The sequence below is a fragment of the Geotrypetes seraphini genome, chromosome 15, assembly GCF_902459505.1.
Source record: "Geotrypetes seraphini chromosome 15, aGeoSer1.1, whole genome shotgun sequence".
Taxonomy (NCBI): domain Eukaryota; kingdom Metazoa; phylum Chordata; class Amphibia; order Gymnophiona; family Dermophiidae; genus Geotrypetes; species Geotrypetes seraphini.
Genome location: NC_047098.1, coordinates 16,059,266 through 16,078,717, shown reverse-complemented (window position 1 = coordinate 16,078,717; position 19,452 = coordinate 16,059,266). Strand labels below are relative to the sequence as shown.

The 19,452-nt window shown below is 43.8% G+C and overlaps 1 protein-coding gene across 12 annotated transcripts in view; it reads left to right on the top strand.

Moving 5' to 3' along the window:
• Positions 1-6,084, top strand: part of PRDM16 (PR/SET domain 16) — an 888,295-nt gene extending 882,211 nt beyond the window's left edge. For all 12 annotated transcript variants that reach the window (XM_033921997.1, XM_033921996.1, XM_033921992.1 and 9 more), the window contains one exon: positions 4,373-6,084. In XM_033921997.1, coding sequence (XP_033777888.1) covers positions 4,373-4,507 — 135 coding nt within the window. In that variant the 3' untranslated portion in view covers positions 4,508-6,084. The remainder of the gene's footprint in view (positions 1-4,372) is intronic.
• Positions 6,085-19,452: the final 13,368 nt, after the last annotated feature.

Sequence of the window (19,452 nt, the reverse complement as noted above, 5' to 3'; positions counted from 1 at the left end):
CATGCTGACATTGGAAGAATAAAAGATTTGTACATCTACAGATAAGCTTGTGGACACTATTTTAGTGCACATCATTCTTCTTTGGACAATTCCACCTTTTTTTTTAATTTCTGTTTTTTTATTTCTAACTGCACAAATTGTTTACGGGTTAGAATTAGGATAGGTGTCTATGCAGATTTGACCAGGGTAGCACTGAATATAACACTACCCGTTTAAATTTAAAATGCTCCCCCCCCCCCCCAGATATATTTTTATGGGTAGAGATTTTACAGTCCACGGGCTTGTGGTGCCACTGGGGCTTGTGCACGTCTGTGAAGCTGAAAGCTATGCTGCCAGTAGTTTCACTACCAGCAGGACCTCCCAAGGTGTTCAGGTTTCAGCGGAGATGTCAGATGCGACAACATCGAATTTGTACTGCGCAGAATAAAGGCCTGGCAATCTACTTCTATATTCTGCCATGAAAACTTGATGATATCATCAAGTCGCTAGGACTCGAACATGAGTCGATGGCACCTAACAGCAGAGATTTTACAATCAAATATTCAGCCAGGTAGATCATTGGGGGGAGGAGGAAGAGAAGGCATTTTGAATAGTTAATATTTACCCAACTAGAATTTTGATTTATAGTAGACAGTTTTGCACACCCATCACTATCCAATTGAGATTTCATTATAATTAAATGTTATACAGTACTCCCCCAAATTTGCGGGGGTTCCATTCCAGAACCCCCCCGCGAATTTCAAAAAACCGCGAATGCGGTTTTTAGGCAGGGGAGACAGAGGGCAGCTGGAGAGGCAGGAGAGGGCAGCTGGCGCGCCGGCGGGTGAAGGAAATCACTCGCGGTCTGCTCCAACCGCCTCTTCCTGTAGTAAAGTCGGGCTACACCAATCAGGAGCTGCTTTGACACGCAGCTCCTGATTGGTGTAGCCCGACTTTACTGCAGGAAGAGGCGGTCGGAGCAGACCGCGAATGACCGGGTCTGCGATTCGCCAACCGCGAATTCGCGGGGGAACACTGCATTTCAATTCTCGTACAAGTACTGAAAGTACGTACTAGGACAGCCGATGGACTGTTTCATTTAAGTTTTGTTCAGGGTGGGGTTGGGGCAATTCCGGTGAATGGCCAGCCACTAATAGGGCCTGAGTGATAAGAAATGTTATCAACAAACTTTGTGTCTCAGAGAAGGTACAGTAGTTTGTGTTTTGTTTCGGCACAAACCATTTGCATGTCACTGTTTTTTTGTGTTGTACTAATTGTAGTATTAACTTGTCTTCAGAGGAAAACACTTTTGTTGCAACGTGAAACCATATTCTTCTTAATTTTCACGCTCTTACCCGGTGAGTTTGAAAACTGGTTTCAAACCACTTATAAATAGTACAGGAGAAACATCTTCAATCATGGGCTAAAAGACTGGCTTGGACCAAGTAGCGTTTCAGCCGCTACCATCACCTATTTTGTAGATGGTAGGGACTCAAACGCATAAGTTAAAGTAGGGTGGTTCTAAAGGAGAGCATATGTAGAGTTGCCATACTGGGAGAGACCAAAGGTCCATCACAAGTACCTGGCAAGATCCCAAAGTATAACACAAACTGATGCTGGACCTGACCAGTCAACAGAAGACTTCTTCAGGTCAACGGTCAACCCAACGTTGCCTATCAAAGTTTAGGCTAGATGTAAAAAAAACCAAAAAACCCAACAACACTCAACAGGTCACATCAAGAGTTATCCTTTTTTTATACCACACAACCTAGTTCATCAGCTTCCTTAAACTGCAGTGGTCAGGTGATATTAGGGATGCCCACAGGCAAGAAAATTCAGCTAATTTACATTTGTTTCACAAATGTTTCCTCATTTTTAGGTGATTTTTTTATTTTTTTATTGATTGATTTTAACATTTTCCAAGAAGACTTCTTGTACAGAATATTGAAAAAGAAAAAGAATTAATTTTAAACAAAATATAACATAAGAATCAGGAAATACAATTCTTAAACAATACTTTAAATCCCATATATTGGATCCAAGACTCTTAATGAGTGAGATAATATAACATCTTTAATTAAGTTAATAGAAGATTCCTTCTACCGTAGTTAGATACTCGTATTCCTTAAAAAGTGACGTATATACTTTATCTCACTCATTAAGAGTCTTGGATCCAATATATGGGATTTTTTTTTTTTTTTTTTTGCTTCATGTCACACATTTGTTTTAATAGGAAAATTTTTAGTGTGCGCTAAATTGATTTAAAATGTACCAACCATTGAATTAGGGCATGTTGCATCAATTAGCGCACATTAAATTGTTAGTGTACACTAGCGCCAGTTCTATAATGACTTAAGGGTGGGCCAAAGCCATTGTATGATATTAATGCAAAGTTGCATTGGCACATCTAAAGGCAAAACGCATCGAGGGCAACCGAGAGCATTCCATACACTGCATGCATCACTAAGTGGCGCCCCCATGATGCGCCCTGCTTCTGTTACGCCCTTGACGGTTGCGCAGAAAGCAATTCAGGTACACCATTTATAGGATAGCGCGTAGCACTTACGCATGGAACTGCCAATTATTGTTGCCAATCGTGGGAATGAGTGTTATTATTCTAGAAACCCTACATGACACTCATAGTCATGTCCAACGACTGAAGGGGTTACGGGCACCATTGAGGAAATTCTATAAGCTGATACCTAAATGTACACATTATTTACGCTGGTCAGAGGCACCATCGATGAACAATTAAGCACTGTCCTATAAGGTAGCATCTAAATGCCATTATATCTGCTCCCTAAATACTTCTAGTCTCCGGACAAACCATTTGTAATCCACCTTGAACCGTAAGGTAATGGCGGAATAGAAATCCCTAATGTAATGTAATGTAACGGGGGATATTATGTAGGTATTATACATATATATATTATATATATATTATGCATATATATATATTATACATATATATATTATATATATTATGCAGGTATTTTATATATAAATATATATATATATATATATATATATATATATACACACGAGTGGAGTATGAGTAGGCCATGGGCGTGTCTCGCAGATACACATAAAGGAACCCTTTTACCAAACAGCGGTAAAAAGTGTCCTTAGTGCACCATTGTTTGGGTCACGCCCGCTTGCTAAGGCCATTTTTATCACTGGGTTAAAATGGCCGATTTTCCTATTTTCAGTATTAGCAGCCGCTCATTACCATGGTCGTTAGCGCTTGAGCTCCTCCCCACACCTATTTTGTAGACGGGTAGGGACTCACTACCACTAATCAGTTAACACTTGGCAGTGCCCATGCACTAACCATATAGCATAGAACACACCCGCTCTCTGCCCCCAGAACCAACCCCCACTGCTATAAAACAATAGCGCGCTTTCATCCCCAGATTATTGCAGGATGCTTCAGCACACCTCTTGGTCCGCCATATTTTGCTGCAGTAAGCATACGTTAGGGCTTACCGCAGCTTTATATAAAGGTCCCATAGTTTATAGAATACCATAAATTATGCACATCACTTGGTGCACTTGGCCAGGTTACGCCTTCCCTTTACATAGTTAAAAGGACATGCCAATGCTGGCATACACTAGTATTCTATAATGGACTCTTGATGCCAAGTTGCTGTTTTAGAATTAGCATTGAGCAAGCCCAGCAAAATGCCCAGGGCTGCCCAATGGTAGGGGCCACCGGTAGCTGAACCTTCCCTTCCGCACCTAGGTCCGGCTTCTCCCCACCCCCACTGCTCCCCATGCATAGCTACTTACTTGCCACCAGTTCCTCCACAGCTAAAAGCTGCCTCTGGCAAGCAGGACCTATCCTTCGTCGCATCCCGCCCACAGGAAGTTGCATCAGTGGGTGGGATGCGGCAGAAAATAGGTCCTGCTGGCCAGAGAGGCAGCTTTTAGTGCTGTCTTTGACACTGAGGCTGTGGAGGACCCAGTGAACAAGTAAGTAGCCGAGCATGGAGGGGCGCCAGACTCGGGGGCGTATGCGCATTTGGGGAGGGCCATCTCCGCCCTCTCACCCCAGCTGTGGCATTGGCACTAAGTGCATATCATCGGGACTCCTAAATTAAGGGACCTGTTTTATAGAACTGTCCTCCATCTGTTTCCTATGAACTTCTGAAAGAAGAAATCTTTGGGTTTTTGTGGTTTTTTTTTAATTGTGCATGGACTCTTTTGGCATGGGACAGAGTTATATGTAAGGAATAAGTGCTGCTTATATTTACTATACTGATAAATAGTAGTATAATTTGGGGCAGAAAACAAGGCTATCAGGATTTCTCATGCTTTATTGAATCAGCAAGTTGCAAAAAAAAAAAAAATAATAAGTCTGATTTCATATGGCTTTTCTTCTTACGTCCACTAGGCTTATGCAATGATGTTGTCTCTTTCTGAGAATGCCACCCTTCACGCTTCTTCCCAGAATTCGTTGGATGCCTGGTTGAACATGGCAGGAGCTGCTTCAGAGCCAGGGACCTTTAACCCCATCAACCAACTCTGAAGGGTTTGAGAAGGCACAGAATCAGTTACCTTGAGGAGGCTGGTGCTGCCGTCACTCTTCCAGCACATCCAGTGTGCACGAGGTGGATAGAGAGCAATCAAGGACTCACCACAGGCTTTGAGCGGCGGATTGAACCTTTCACATGTGACCTATAACTCCTGAATTTTAAATTCATCGCAGTCACTCATTTCTAGTTCATCAATTTGAAACACTCCAAAAAGTCCTTGAAGCAGTCCTAGGGGGTTTTTCACCGTCTCTAAGAAGGGTGTTGAACTAGAAGGTACTGTAATTCACGGCAAATGCGTTGATAAATTGCGTGCCAGTTTCTCACAGTGGTATAAAATACCCGTAAAAAGCATTCAGTTGTAGCATGTGTGTGAACTAAAGACCAAAGACCAGTTAAACTGTTTTGAGTCACTTCACAATTTGGCAAAAAAAAAAAAAAAAAGGAATAGAACCCAAACCAAAAAAAAAATATATATATTAACGTATCAAAATATAATGTCATCTGTCAGAGTCAGCGTCGATGGAATTTTGAGCAGATCAACCATGTGGGCATTTTAGAATGCAGATGCTTTTTATTTTTTTCATAAAATGAAAATATTGAGATATTGTTCAGGGAGTTTTCATTCCTTTTTGAAAACTCAAGAACTAGTGCTTATATTTTGATCCGCTCTAGGCCCACTACAGCACTAAATTATTGAACCATCCATGTCGTTACGTATACAGTATAATTCAGTGTCATACACTCACGCCAGAAAGCTCTTATATATAAGACATGGAACTTGGAGTTATTATCAGCTAGATTAGCACTCTTGAACAGGATTGTCTAGCGGTACCATGTCATTACGAACAGACTAGTCCAGTCCAAGATTTACCCCAATTTTAAAAAAAATCATGGGGGAAATTCAGAGCTATACTTCCAAACATGCAGTGGGGGAAAATTGAGATGGGATTAGCCTATTGTTTATGACATAGAACTGCTGGCAACCCTAACGTAGATCCTTTTTCTGCTGAAGGATCCTTTGGAGGCGTGGTTTCCCAAGCTTTCCTCCAATTTTGCACTTAGGATATAACTCTTTGGAAAATGAAGCCCTCGACCGTTTTGGGGAACCTGAAGTTCAATACAGTTCTTAGACATGGTGCCAGATAACCTGGACTGTCCATGCTTAGAATTTCAGATTACGTACCTGCCACTAAGTGAAATTTTGTTAGGGAAGAGTGAGGGTGCGACTTCAGCTCTTCTCCCACCCAAGGCATGAAGTTTCCAGTTGCGTCCCTTGGTTCATCATATGAAGGGGGATCCTTTCCATGTCATTCCTGCAGTCCATGAATCATTGTGTACAGAGGACCACCAAATCTAAGACAGTCGCCGATTTCCTCTTTTCAGTGTTTGCACAAGCTCCAATCCGAAAGTTGCTCAAAATCCGAAGAAATCAAATTACGGCCAGTGAATAAGCCAATATACTCTCTTTAAGGCACTTCAGCCTCTCTTAAACAGTATAGTACTTCCCAAATACTTTGGGCTTTAAATTATTCCCATAGGGGGCCAATTAAAAGTTTGTTTTTATTTCTTCTGATGGACTATCTGAATCTGTATATAACTTGTAATTTTTTTCTAATTTTTTTTTTTTTCTTATTTTAATTCTATAACAGTATTTTTGCATTAGGTGTCATCATTGTGGAAAAATATTGTTAATATAAGTATCTAGTCAAGGACCAAAATTGTGTAATAAGATTGTGCGTTGTATGATAACCAGGGCGTAGGAAGACTTGTGTGCCAAATAACTTTACAAAATCTTGCTGTTCTTGCTGCCGATTTTCCAGACAATCACGTTTTGTTTTTTTAAATTTTATTTTCAATGGCATTTGCCTTTAGAATAAGTTTTCTATTTAAATACACCCACACTCACATATATATATATATATTCTTTTTGGTCTGTAAAAAACTGCAACCAAAAAACAGAGAATATTGCCCAAGTTGCCCTTTTAAAGTAAAAAAAAAAAAAATACCTGTAATTTATGTAAAGAACTATGAACTTTTATCCACAGAGGGTTTGTAACTGGGCTTAAAAACATGTAAGAAAAAAAAAGATCCATATACCATGGGCTCCTTTTACAAAGGTGTGTTAGGGCTTTAACGCGCAGAGTATCGCCCGCGCTAGACCTTAACGCCAGCATTGAGCTGGCGTTAGCTCTAGAAGCGTAGCGCGGGTTTAGCGCGCGCTAAAATCCGGCATGCGCTAAAAATGCTAGCGCACCTTAGTAAAAAGAGCCCCACATCTGGCTAATTTCCAGTTCACAGAATTTTAGTATTCTCTGAACATTTTGGGGGGGGGGGTCAGTGGGCATATGAGATTATGGGCTCCTTTTACAAAGGTGCGCTAGTGGTTTTAGCGTGCGCTAAAATGCCAGGCGCACTAGCCGCTACCGCCTCCTTTTAAGCAGGCAGTAATTTTTCAGCTAAAGCGCGCTATAGCTATATCTTGGGCGTGCGCTAAAAACGCTAGCACACCTTAGTAAAAGGAGCCCTGCCGCCATTTGTTCACGGTGTTTTTCTAACCATCTCAAACAGCAACAGTTTATCACCAGATTCTGACTTTGAAACCTGCATTTCCAAATCCGGGCTTTTACGCAAAATACCCCATAATCCAGTTACAAACCGATCTTGTTTGTTAGGGTGACATGAAAATGACAAAAGTGCCACACAAGCAAAGCTTTTCAGGGGCCCTTTCACTAAACTGTGTCAAGCAAGTACCCCCTAATTTTATAAAAAGCACCAAAAATTGTGCGCACAGTTTTGGTCGCATACCCAAATTGTGCACACAATTTAATTGGATAGCAAGCTAATTAGTGCCAATAATTGCTATTTTAACAAACAATTATTGGCATGAATTAGAATCAAGGGATACACATGTAAATGTAGGCGTGCACCACAGAAGGGGGCACGAAAAAGTAGGGGGATGAGCAGATCGGGGACTTCAGAATTAGGGCCTCCGCACCTAAATTTAGACGGCATTTGTGGCCAGGTTTTCACTGGTATAAATGGCCACACCTAAGTTTAGTTGTATTTCCCAGGCATAAGTGTTATTCCATAAATCACACGTGACTGTGAGCCTGGCTTATAGAATAGCACTTTGGGGGAGGGGGGCATCTTATATAGAATGTGGTCCTTAACACAAGCCCCCTCTTTTACTAAAGGTGCGCTATGCTTTTTAGCGCATGGTAAATATTAGCCTGTTAGCAGTTAGCACACGTTGATTTAGCGATCGCTAAACGTGCACTAAAATGCTTAGCGCACCTTAGTAAAAGAGGGCCAAGGTGTACACTGGATTAACTGCCAGAAGCGGCATTTTCACAGTTAGTGCGCAGTAAATGATACAGGAAGTGCTTTTTATTTCGAGGGTGTGGGCATGGATAGATTGTGGGAGTGAAAGAAGTTTGGCAATTAACATGCACTAAGGGGGAATTCTTCAGAGGCGCTAACCGATTTAGCCCATGCTACCCATGTTAGCGCAGGTTGATGATCAGCACACACTAATACTCTAATACGTGTCTGAGCTCAGTAGAAGGCCTGGATTCCTCAGAACCTCTAGGGGTGCGGCTTGTCTCCCACATTATCACCTGTGCCTCCCAGAAGGAAGCAGTAGCCTTGACGTCCTCTCTTGTAAGATGACGCACAACGGTTGATGCCTTTTATATGAACTGACAATTTTCATGTTTTTGGGGGGCACGTTTGTTTTGTTATTTTTTAATTGTGTATATCCGGTTGTAATCCGCCTTGTTTAAAGGCGGAATATAAATAATAAACTATTATATTCCTGGGGGTGTTGGTGCGCACTAATTGTTAACATGCGTTAATGCACACTAAATCACTTTGCACCCCTTGACGAATTCCCCCCCCTAAATGCCTAATGCAGAGTTAAAGCAGAACCATTTACCACCTACTAAGTAAGAAGCACTAAGGGCTGGATTCAGTATAAGGCGTTCAAAATTCGGTGCCAAAGAAAACTGGAGCTAAAAGATCTTTTATAATGGAAACTGGAGCTAAAAGATCTTTTCTAATGGGAGTTCTGGGATCAACGCCTTTTTAAAAGATATGCGTTCATCCTTGGGGACAAAGAGTTACACCAACTGAAATCAGATGTAAATCCGAGTACACAAGTTGGACAGAGATCCACATTATTCTATAACATTGCGCGCATTTTAACTAGTCCCCCTGGCCTGCTCGTGCCCCTCCCATGGCCACACCTCCTTGCAGATCCACCTATGGCCTGATTCTGGAAACAACGCCTGCAAAACAGGCGCCTACCACCTGTCAATCACCAGTAGGCACTGCATCCTGAATTACGTCTATTTTTTGGACAGGCGCCTTAAATGTAGGCCAGGGTTTTATACGTCTACATTTAAGATGTCTGACTCGCATCTACAGAAGTGCCTAGGCATGCCTACGGACGCTTAAGGCCACTCTAAGCATAAGCCATGCCTATGATGGCCTTAGGCATGCCTAGACACCTGTGTAGGTGTGAGTCAGACTTACATTGTAAGTGTCCTTTGCCGCACCGATTTTTGTAAAAACGTGAATCCCAATTGGTCCATTAGATGGTGGTAGGATGCCCACCGCCACCCATATTCGGGACACCATTTCCAAAATCAGACCCTAAGGCAGTATTCTATAAATGGGCACATAAGTGTGTTTTAGCACAGATTTGCCATTACCCCTCCCCCCTACTGTGGAACCTTGCATCCGTTAAAACGCTTTGCATATCAAAAATTCAGCAACCTAACCTTGGGCACCATATATAGACTTACTCAATAAGTTCTTCCACGTTAATTGGGAGCAGCTACCGTAGGCTAATCTGAATGTTTACGGATGGCCTGCAATGCAAAATAGTGGGATTATCCCCAGTGCATGTTTGCATTAAAATTTGCAGCTATCGTGGGCTAGCCACAGTAACTGCAAACTTTACCACAGTTTAGTAGAAGGGCCCCCTCGGTGTTTATCTAGGAAAAAATGAAGCCATGGACCATCGTGGCATCGCTGTTAAAATTCTTATGCATATATAATTGACACGCAAGGTTTGAATAGTGAATTAACTTTAAAGTGATGAAAGTGAAGGGTTTTCTTGAGGTTTATAACAGTCATGGACTAATATAACTGTCATAACCAACTTGAGCTGGAATCATGATTCTTTTCAAATTAATAAGAACAAATGAAAAAGGATGAATGTGTCTACAGAGAAGATGTCAATAGCCTTAATAGAATAGGACCTAATCTAGCAGATGATTAGGAAGGTGGGAACCAGAATGAAGAAGTATCCGGCATAAACATATGCGGATACTTTATATAGAAAGGCATGGATTCTCTAAACAGCGCCATTGGCAGCTGCCGATCGCGTATCTATTACACGACGGTGCCGTTTAGAGAACCGCACCTCCGGCAAAGATAGACACCGTTAGTGTAGGCCAGGGTTTTCAAGGCCTACGTTCCCAGCACCTACCTCTGATGTGAATTGCACCTACGTAGGCAATTTACAGCGCCTAACGCCACTTCTGGCGTTAGCCACACCTACAGTGGCAATAAAGCGCCAAAGGGGCCTACGTAGGTGCAATTCCAGCACAGTTTTTTTTTAGGTGCCACTAGGCACCTTGAAAATCATTTTAAAACGTCTTTCAAATGGTGTTTATCACTTAGGCGCCTAGAATGTAGGCCAAATTATCCCCCCAACTCATATGAAAATGAAGAGAGTACGTTTCATGCCCTCTGTCATCATACGGCAACTGAAAATAAATACCGTATTTTCTCGTATATACGCCGCACCTGTGTATAACCCATAGGTTAGCACACTTTTGGTTGGTTAATTATATAGTCAGCACCTTTCCAGTATTGCGAAGATCAAATAAAAATAACCAGAACCATTTTTAAAAATATGTTGACCAGTGTCATGAAGACCAAATATATTTTATTTCCTTTCCATCGTTTCGTTGATTTTGCTAAATTGTGAATGTGTTGAGTAGTTGGGTGATTTTTTTTTTTTTTTTTGGGGGGGGGAGGTGTTTAAAAACATCATTCTGCAAGTAAAAGCTTGTACGTATTGCCCATACCCGAGTATAACCCATGGCATGCCCCTTCAAAATGTAAAATGATGCATTTCCCGCAGGGTATATATGAGAAAATACGGCATGGATTCCTGTGATTGTTGCAGCTCTGTGTTGTGAAACAAAGAACCTTTTACCAATTAGGGTGTGGTATGTGTGGCAGGATCACAATTGTGGTAGATATTTGATCAGGGTTACTTTACAGGGCTGGAAGTCCACAAATCACTCCGGCAAGTCTATGAATTATGTTCCCAACTGGACAAGCCCTTAAGTAACATGTGCCGTGCTTCATGTTTTAAGTTTTTACCCCATTGACTCTAACAGGGGACCAGATGATACAGAAAGCATTCGGAAAAACAAAATGGTAGCATATATTTATCACTTTAACTTTTCATAAATTTAGCAATGTCATCACAGGGATATCAATATCAAGAGTTCTGAATGGATTTGGGAACCTCAGTCCAAATAAAACCCATTTATTCATCTCCTTTTTACTGGCCTTTCGGATGAACCAAATGCTTTGAAAGCTCTTCTACTGTTTGGCATTTGATCATAATAGACCGTATTTTCAAACTTTTGTTCCTCTAGAAAACAAGTGAAAATGACCTTCTTAAAAAAAAGACTCATCTTAGCTTATCGTTGCTAATGGAAAACCTGGACTTAATGATTTGTCTGGCAGAAAAAAAAAAACCAAACAAGACAAAATAAATCTGTATTGTTGAAAACATTTTCCATTAATTAATTAATATTGACTATTACATCAGAGGAAGAGACCTCTGGAGGAAAACCTCTTCCTATCCTTGTCTCTCACGAAAAGGTATCACAGCCTACAACGAAGCATTTGTGGGTTATGAAATGTTGAATAATGAAAGTTTCCAGTCCTTTCTTCAGGCCTTGTTAACCAAAGATATAGGGGAGGGGGGGTCGATATTCAAAGTGATATAACCAGTCGGAAATGATTCCTGACTGGTTTAATCACCTGTTCAGGGCTAACTGGTCGTTTTCAGCGGCACCTAACCAATTAGCGCCGGACTGAAAACTGTTTACTTTGGGGATGTTCTATGGCATTGAGAGTGAGGTTGGTGCCCAGGGTGGTAGAACCTGGCAATGCCCCTACTCTTCGCCGCTACACTGTACACCCCCACCCGAGCAGCATCTTCCACCAGCTGTTCTCACTGGCCTCAGCTCCCTTCTGACCTCACACCCTGGCCCCACAACCAGAAAGTGACATCAGAAGGGAACCAAGGCTGGCGCAAGCAACAGGTGGAAGCATGCCCAGCAAACATTTAAAGAAGTGTGTGGGGGGCAGAAAGAAAGAGAGGCACTGGTGCCTGTGACCCCCACAAAGGCGACGCCCGGGGTGGTCCACCCACCCACCCCTTACTATGCCACTTGGTACGTCCCGGGTGGAGTCAGCTAAGATAACCACATAAAGCCTGTCCTCTCTTTGAGGTCCGTTTACTGAAGCAGCGGCAAAAGTGGCCTTCGCACCCCTTTTAGGCGCTTCCTTCTACGCGCAAAGGCCACTTGTGCTGCGGCTGGAAAATGGCTGATTTTCTCATTTTCCGAATTAATGGCCGTAAGCTGATTTCGCCATTGGCACGCGGCCATTAAAAAATGTTACCGCAGGAGCCCTATGTTATAGGCAGTGAAGGTCAGATTCTATAAATGGTGCCTAAGCGCACCTACATTAGAGGCGCCACTCCACATGATTGTCAATCAAGCGCTAAGCACCGTTTGTAGAATCATGCCTCACGGTGCCAGTACATTAATAGGCTTAATCTATCGGTGCTTAACTTGGATGTCTAGTAACACCTAAGTCAACCATGCCTATTCTCTGCCTCTAACTACGCCTACTTTTCAGTTAGGCGGCAGAGGGCGCCTTGACTTAGGCGACGCTCTGAGTTCCATGCAGAACGCTTGTTTAATTTTTTTTTTTTTTTTTTTTAATTTATCAACTTCAATGGCGTGGTTATCGACCTCGCCATTGAAGCTAATCGACATCATTTTAGTTAGGCATCGCTAGGCATCTGCGATCAGGTCACCTAGTGGTGCCAACCGTAGACGCCATTTATAGAATCTGACCCTAAGGGCCCACGCGCTAACCCTACACTAATCAATTAGTGTTGGGGGGGGGGCATTGCCATGCGCTCACTGATTGGTGCTGCTACACCCACTCTCCACCCCCCAAACACGCCCCCTTGGAGAAAATTTGAAAAAAAATTTAGCGCGCGGTGTAGGTGCAGAAACAGGCAAATTTATTGCAAGATGGCAGCGCATGTTCCACAGGAATCCTTTTAACATGCGGTAAATACGCACTAGTACTTAACGTGATTTCGTAAAAGGATCCCTTTATGCGGCGCTGCATAGTTGGTTAAGAGCTGAATATGACACTTAGCTATGTGTTAGCCGGCTCCAGAAACCTGGAAATTCAATGCTGGTGCCCAGATGTGGCTCAGCATCTAATTTCTGGGTTTAACGCAAGTAGCAGTCAGTGAAATTCTGATCATCGAAGTTTCTAAATACAGAATTCTGACTTGTTCTAGCCAGTGGTGTAGCCTGGGCGGGAGGCACCCGGGGCGATGCCCCTCTACCCTGCTCCCCCGCAGCATACGTACCTCTTCACTTCCCCCATACCTCTTTAAATTCCCTGGTGCAAGCAGCATCTCCAACTTGCTGCTCGCGCTAGTCTCATCTCTCCCTCTGATGTCACTTCCTGGTCCCTCTGATGTCACTTCCTGGTCCTGGTCACTTGTGTTGGCGAAGAGCTAGAGATACGGGGTGTGTGGGAAAGGAAGGTGCACGTGGCAGGAAAGAGCGAGGGCGGAGAGGCACTAGTGCTGCCTCCTCTCCCCCTCTCCTTACTACACTTCTCCCTCCAAATCTGCGGTTTCAATATCCGCGGATTCAGTTATTCGCGATTTTTTTTTTTTTACATTAATTTCCTTTTTTAGGCTATTTTTTTAGCTGTCTCAGCCTCCCCGGAATCTCACCTGGTGGTCTAGCGATGAAGTGGGGCAGGAGCGATCTTCCTATGCTCCTGCCCCGTGCAGAACCATCACCACAATGGCTGCTGTGAGTTCCCGTTGTAGTCTCGAGACTACAACGGGAACTCACGGCAGCCATTTTGGTGACGGCTCTGCATGGGGCAGGAGCATAGGAAGATTGCTCCTTCCCCGCTTCTCCGCTAGACCACCAGGTAAGGTTCCGGGGACGCAGGAGGGATGTGGGATGGGTCAGAGCCATCCAAAAAGTTATTTGCGGTTTTTCACACTTTGCGGTCTGGCTCTGCACCCCGCGGATACGGAGGGAGAAGTGTATACTACTGGTTCTAGCTATCCCCCCTCCCCAAAATACTATTTCTTGAAGATGGGACGTCAGTAACCACAAAGGCTGCATCTTACAATGATGGGGTCAGTATTCAGCCGGCAGTGCTCGGTGTTTTGCTGACCACCACTGGCGTTATTTCTGGATATTCAATGCCGGGTCTCGTCCAGGCTTCAGCATTGAATAATCAGGTTTGCAGAGCCGGCTACAGCTTAGCTAGTTAAGCCGGTGTCAAGTCAAAAGCGCGCCGGGACAAAGGCGCGAGCAGACAATTGAGCGCAGTGCAGAGGCGGGCGCCGAAGAAAATTACTGTTTTTAGGGCTCCAATGGGGGGGGCGTGGGGAGGGAACCCCCCCACTTTACTTAATACAAATCACGCCGCGTTGTGGGGGGTGTGGGGGGTTGTAACCCACCAAATTTTACTGAAAACTTCACTTTTTCCCTGTTTTTAGGAAAAAGTTAAGTTTACAGTAAAATGTGGGGGGTTACAACCCCCCAAACCCCCCACAACGCCGGCGCGATTTGTAGTAAGTAAACTGGGGGTGCTCCCCAACAAAACCCCCCGTCGGAGCCCCTAAAAACAGTAATTTTCTTCGGCACGCGCCTCCGTCTTGCGCTCAGTTGTCGGCGCGCGCCTTTGTCTTCCGCGTTGTTGTCTATGAACCAGTTAAGCCTGATACTCAACACTTAACCTGCTAGGGGTTACTGCCAAAAGACAGGACTGACTTTTTTGTGGTCCCATTTATGTGGTCAACCTGGCCGGTTAAGTGCTGCAAATTGGCACTTAACTGACCAAGTACCGACTCCACCCACAGAACACCTCCAAAATAGTTGGTTTGCAGTTCAGCGCTATCTGGTCATTTTTAGCTGCACTAAGGGCTGGATTCCGTAATTGGACATCTAAAAGATAGGCACCCTTAAATTAGGCGCCTATTTCATGTCAATCACACTTAGGCGCCCATTACAGAATTGTGCTTAGCGAAGCCTAACTTAAAACTTAGGCCCCTGTAATACAGGATAGGCTTATAAAGTTATAGGTGCCTAAGTCCTTTAGAGAATCGTGGCACTTCGCTCTCCAGCCCTAATCGCACCTACTGTGGTTTAGGCGCCATGCGATAGGCACCTATCTTTTATGGAATTGCGCTTAAGATAGATGCCTATCTCCTAATTAATTTTTTTTTTTTTTCAATTATGAGCTTGTTAAAAGGCCAGGTGCAAGTGTTTGATTGTAAGGGGTTATAATGTGTGTGATCTCACCCTTTTCACCCAAGTTAAAAAAAACTTTTCCCCGCCAAGATTTCCAAAAGATTACTGTCACAGGCATGAAACAGCAGATGATCCTTGAAAACTATGGCCCGTAATGGGCCTGTATTCGAGCAGTCGTCGTTGCTGTAAGCAAAGGTTTGCCACCGTCGTGTTAGACCACTCGGATCTATGGAAAGAAGGGTCAACAACCAAGTAGTAGGTGATCCCTTTTCATTTGAGCTAACAATTTGGGTCGGATTGTACAATCGGTGCCAGTATTGACGGCCGCCTGAAAAACGGCCGTCCATCGCGCATCGGCGCCGTTTGTAGAATTGCAGCTTCGTGAAAGGTAGGCTCCGGAAATGCAGGCCAGGGTTTTTCAAGGCCTACATTTCCGGGGCCTGTCTTTCACATAAATAGCAGCTATAGAGGCGCTTTGTGATGCCTGATGCCACTTCTGGCGTTAACCACTCCTGCAGTAGCGTTAGGCACTGTACAGCATCTCCGTAGCCGCGATGTAGAAGCCTTTTTTTTTATAGTCGCCGGTAGGCACCTACATGTTTTTCTTAACCGCTTATATTTTTTTTTTTAATGGCATTTTGCACTTAAGTTAGGCGCCAGTAGGGCGGCTGACCTAAGGCGTCATTTATAGAATATGGGCCTGTATGTTTAACAAGATTTTGAGAGTCATTCGCTCTTCGTTGGACATCCATCTGGCTGTTGACCCTAATTTCCACCTACTGTAACCAAAGTGAATGAAAAGGAACAGATTTGCACACCGCTGCGGCGCACGCCACACGCATGCTGTCCTTATCGGAGATCACGAAAAAGCCTGCGGCTGTGCCAAGAACATGTAGGATAGCTCTGGAATAAAGCTTCAAGAAATATATGCCACGTTAAAAGTAAAGATATTTTCAAGCAAGACAGCTACATAATGGAATCGCGGGCCTGCTGCCCTGCCGCTTGCAGCTTTGAAGAATGGTGAAGCCCAGCGGCTAAAATCATTATGCCAAACAGAAAAGAGACTTTTTTTTTAAAGCAAGTCAAGGCAGATTAAAAGGCCACTGATTCTGCTTTCTGTCATTTTGGCTAACTGCCTGTCCCTCTTTCTAACTTAGCACTTACAATTGCAATAAACATATTGAAAGCAACATCTTTTGAATGCGAAATGAAACAGTACCAAGCATTTGCAGAAAATTCCCAAGTCTAGAGTCTCTGTTCCTTCTCCAGGCTCACTCAGCGGCATTCAATTGTTTTTTTCCTGTATATTTTAGGCCATATTTTATAAACGGCTAACTTAATTGTTTTAATTGGCACAGTAATGGCGTTGTTTAAAACCGATTAAAATCTCGATAAAGAAAAAGCAGGCACCGGGAGGCGTCTATAGCGTAGGCTCCGGAAAGACGTCTACAGCAGAACGCCTAATGTCGCCTCATGCCTAAGTGGGTGTGGTTAGGGGGCGGAGTGGACTTGGGTGCGATTCACTAAAGAACTTAGACACCTGTAAAACCCTGGCCTCCATGCAGATGCCTAAGTTTTCTGGTAAGTGCCATTAGCCACAATTCTGTAAACAGCACCTACGCATGATTGACACACGGCCTGCGCCTGTTTTTTTTCTAGGTGCCTGACAATGAACCACCATTTACAGACTGCGGCCCTTTAAGAAAAATATTATGTGTAGACACCTAACCACAGCTAACTCGTAGGCGCCAGAGGGCGCGGTTGTCAATCAACCACTAAGCTCCACTTATAGAATCACACCTCGTGGCGCCAAGGCCTGCTTAGGCATCACGAGGCATCCTAGAGGTAGGAATGTGGGGGGGGGAAAAAGATTTTCTGTACCTCTCGCTAAAATTAACCTCCCTGTTACTAAACCGCGATAACGGTTATTAGCGCAGGGAGCCGCGCTGAGTGCTCCGCGCAGCTCCTGAGGCTCACGGGAACTCTATGAGAGTCGGGAGCAGTGCTGAGCATTTAGCATGGCTGCCTGCGCTAATAACCGCTATCGCGGTTTAGTAGAAAGGGGGGAGTAAGTGATATGTCAAAATATATAACGTGGGGGTTTCCACTACTTCTGCACTTAGTTAAATTTGGTAGGGTAGGGGTGATTCCCTCCAACGTGCACTGGTTTTTGAGCCTCCTACCCACCTGCGGTTAGGGATATGCAAGGTTTTCTTTCTGCTTTTTTTAAAAAAAACCTTCACAAAGACCAATTCCACAAGCCCAGAATAATTCCGCTGCTTCGGTTCATCTGGAGCCAAACCCCTGTGAAAGAAAATGCCCAACCTGAAGGCAAAATCTAAGACAGATAAGTAGATCATATGGATGAAATGCAGATGTGCATCTCCGCTTTGGATTCCCTGGACATCCACAGGGGGAAAGTCTTCCCAATTTTGCTGTCAGAAATCCATCGGGTTGGAATTCAGTGTTGAGTGCTCCCACATATCCTATTTGGAGAATATGTTTACTAAAGCTATTGAGGAAACATTTAACCTGCTTTAACTCAGGAAGTGGAGTCTCTAACATAAGCACAGGGAGTCTTTTACTAAAGTGCATTAAGTTTCTATAGTTAACAGCAAAAGTGTAGTTACTTACCTGTAACGTAGGTTCTCCATGGACAGCAGGATAGTCAGCCACAAGGTATTGGCATTGCAAAGGCTGTTGAGGCTGTATCCAACATGAGGTCCTCTAGTTCCTGTGAAGAAATGTTCGCTGTCACGTGTTAACTCTGGTCGCAATTGTTATAGACGCACCTACCCCTGAATTCTGTATAAGGCACCTTAAGTTGTACGCGCAGATCATCGCGCAGAGCCCATTTGCACGCCCAACTTAATTGATCCATTGGGCCTACTTGGTGCCAATAACTGTCAATTAATATCTCATGGCCGATGCCAGTTGGCACCAATTAAAAGTTACATGCACAACCTGGACGGTGCAATTGTATAAAAAGCGGGCGCCAGTTGCAGTGCATGACTGTGAAACAGGGGCGCGGCCAGAGGCAGATCACGGGCGATCCTAACAGTTGTGCGCATTGATACAGAATACGCCTGACCTGCGCATGACTTAGGCGTAAGTATTCAGGCCTGGTTTTTGTCTGCGTCCAAAAGTCATGCGACACGCTGGCACTTAATGTGGTTCTACAAAGTACACGCACCTTTTTGTAGAATCGCGCTAAGTGTCATTCTAGTCTGCTGATTTTTTTTTAGGTGACATATATAGAATCGGGCCCTTAATGCTTCCTGTTGAGGAGACGCTATGTGAAACCACACTAAGGGCCTGATTCTCTTTAGGACTCTGATCTCGGCGGATGCTTAAGAGGCGGCCACCAATCGCATGTCAATCACACATCCTAAAGAGAATCCTGTCTACATCGCTGAACAGACGTCTAAATGTACGCCAGCATTGTGCAGGACCACATTTAAGGCATCTGTCTTTTGCCTAAGGAGGCGCACAGGGACACTTAAGCACGCCCAGGGCCACTTCTGGCTGAAACCACACCCATGCCCCAGCTTGGGCGTACTTATGCATCCCTCTGCGCCTCCGTAGACGTGTAACATATGCCTACAATGTAGGCGTCCTTCCCTCTTTTTTTTTTTTAAACGTGCATCCCAATGGGCTGAGAGACGGCGGTAGGACGGCTACCGCCACCTACCATCGGGGCGCGCGTTTGCAGCAATCGGGCCCTTACTGCGCAAGTGACAGTACGCAGTACGTATTCCACCCTACCTGCAGTACGCGATCCACGTCCTGAACACAAAATGCACTTAACATGTAAATTAGTTCGCACTAACTTCTAAATCGCCGCGGAAACGGCACACTCGCGCGGTAGCAGTTAATACGTTAATTCACATGTTAACTGCATAACGTGGGTTAGTAAAAGATCCCCATCGTTTTCCACTGTATTGTCTCTGTTTCCCAACTGATCTTGAACAGTGACATGTCGACAGTGACATTGCAGTCGAACACGAGGATGTCCACAGAAGCACGAACAATTTCTTTTTTCAGCATGGTCAACGACCATCCGATAATTCATTCCAAGAAAAACTGCTAATAAATATTCAAATAAGATCCATCTTGTTTTCTTAATGCTCGAGGACCAAGGTAGCCTGTGTTTTGGAAAACAAACATTCTTGTTTATGAGAAAAGTATTTTTTTTTTTAATGGAGGCATGCCCAAGTATCTGATTTTAAAGTTTATATAATATTTTGCCTAATTGTCACTTCAGGTTTTCAGAATTTCATTCGTATATTTATATATATTTGAAAAAAAAAAAA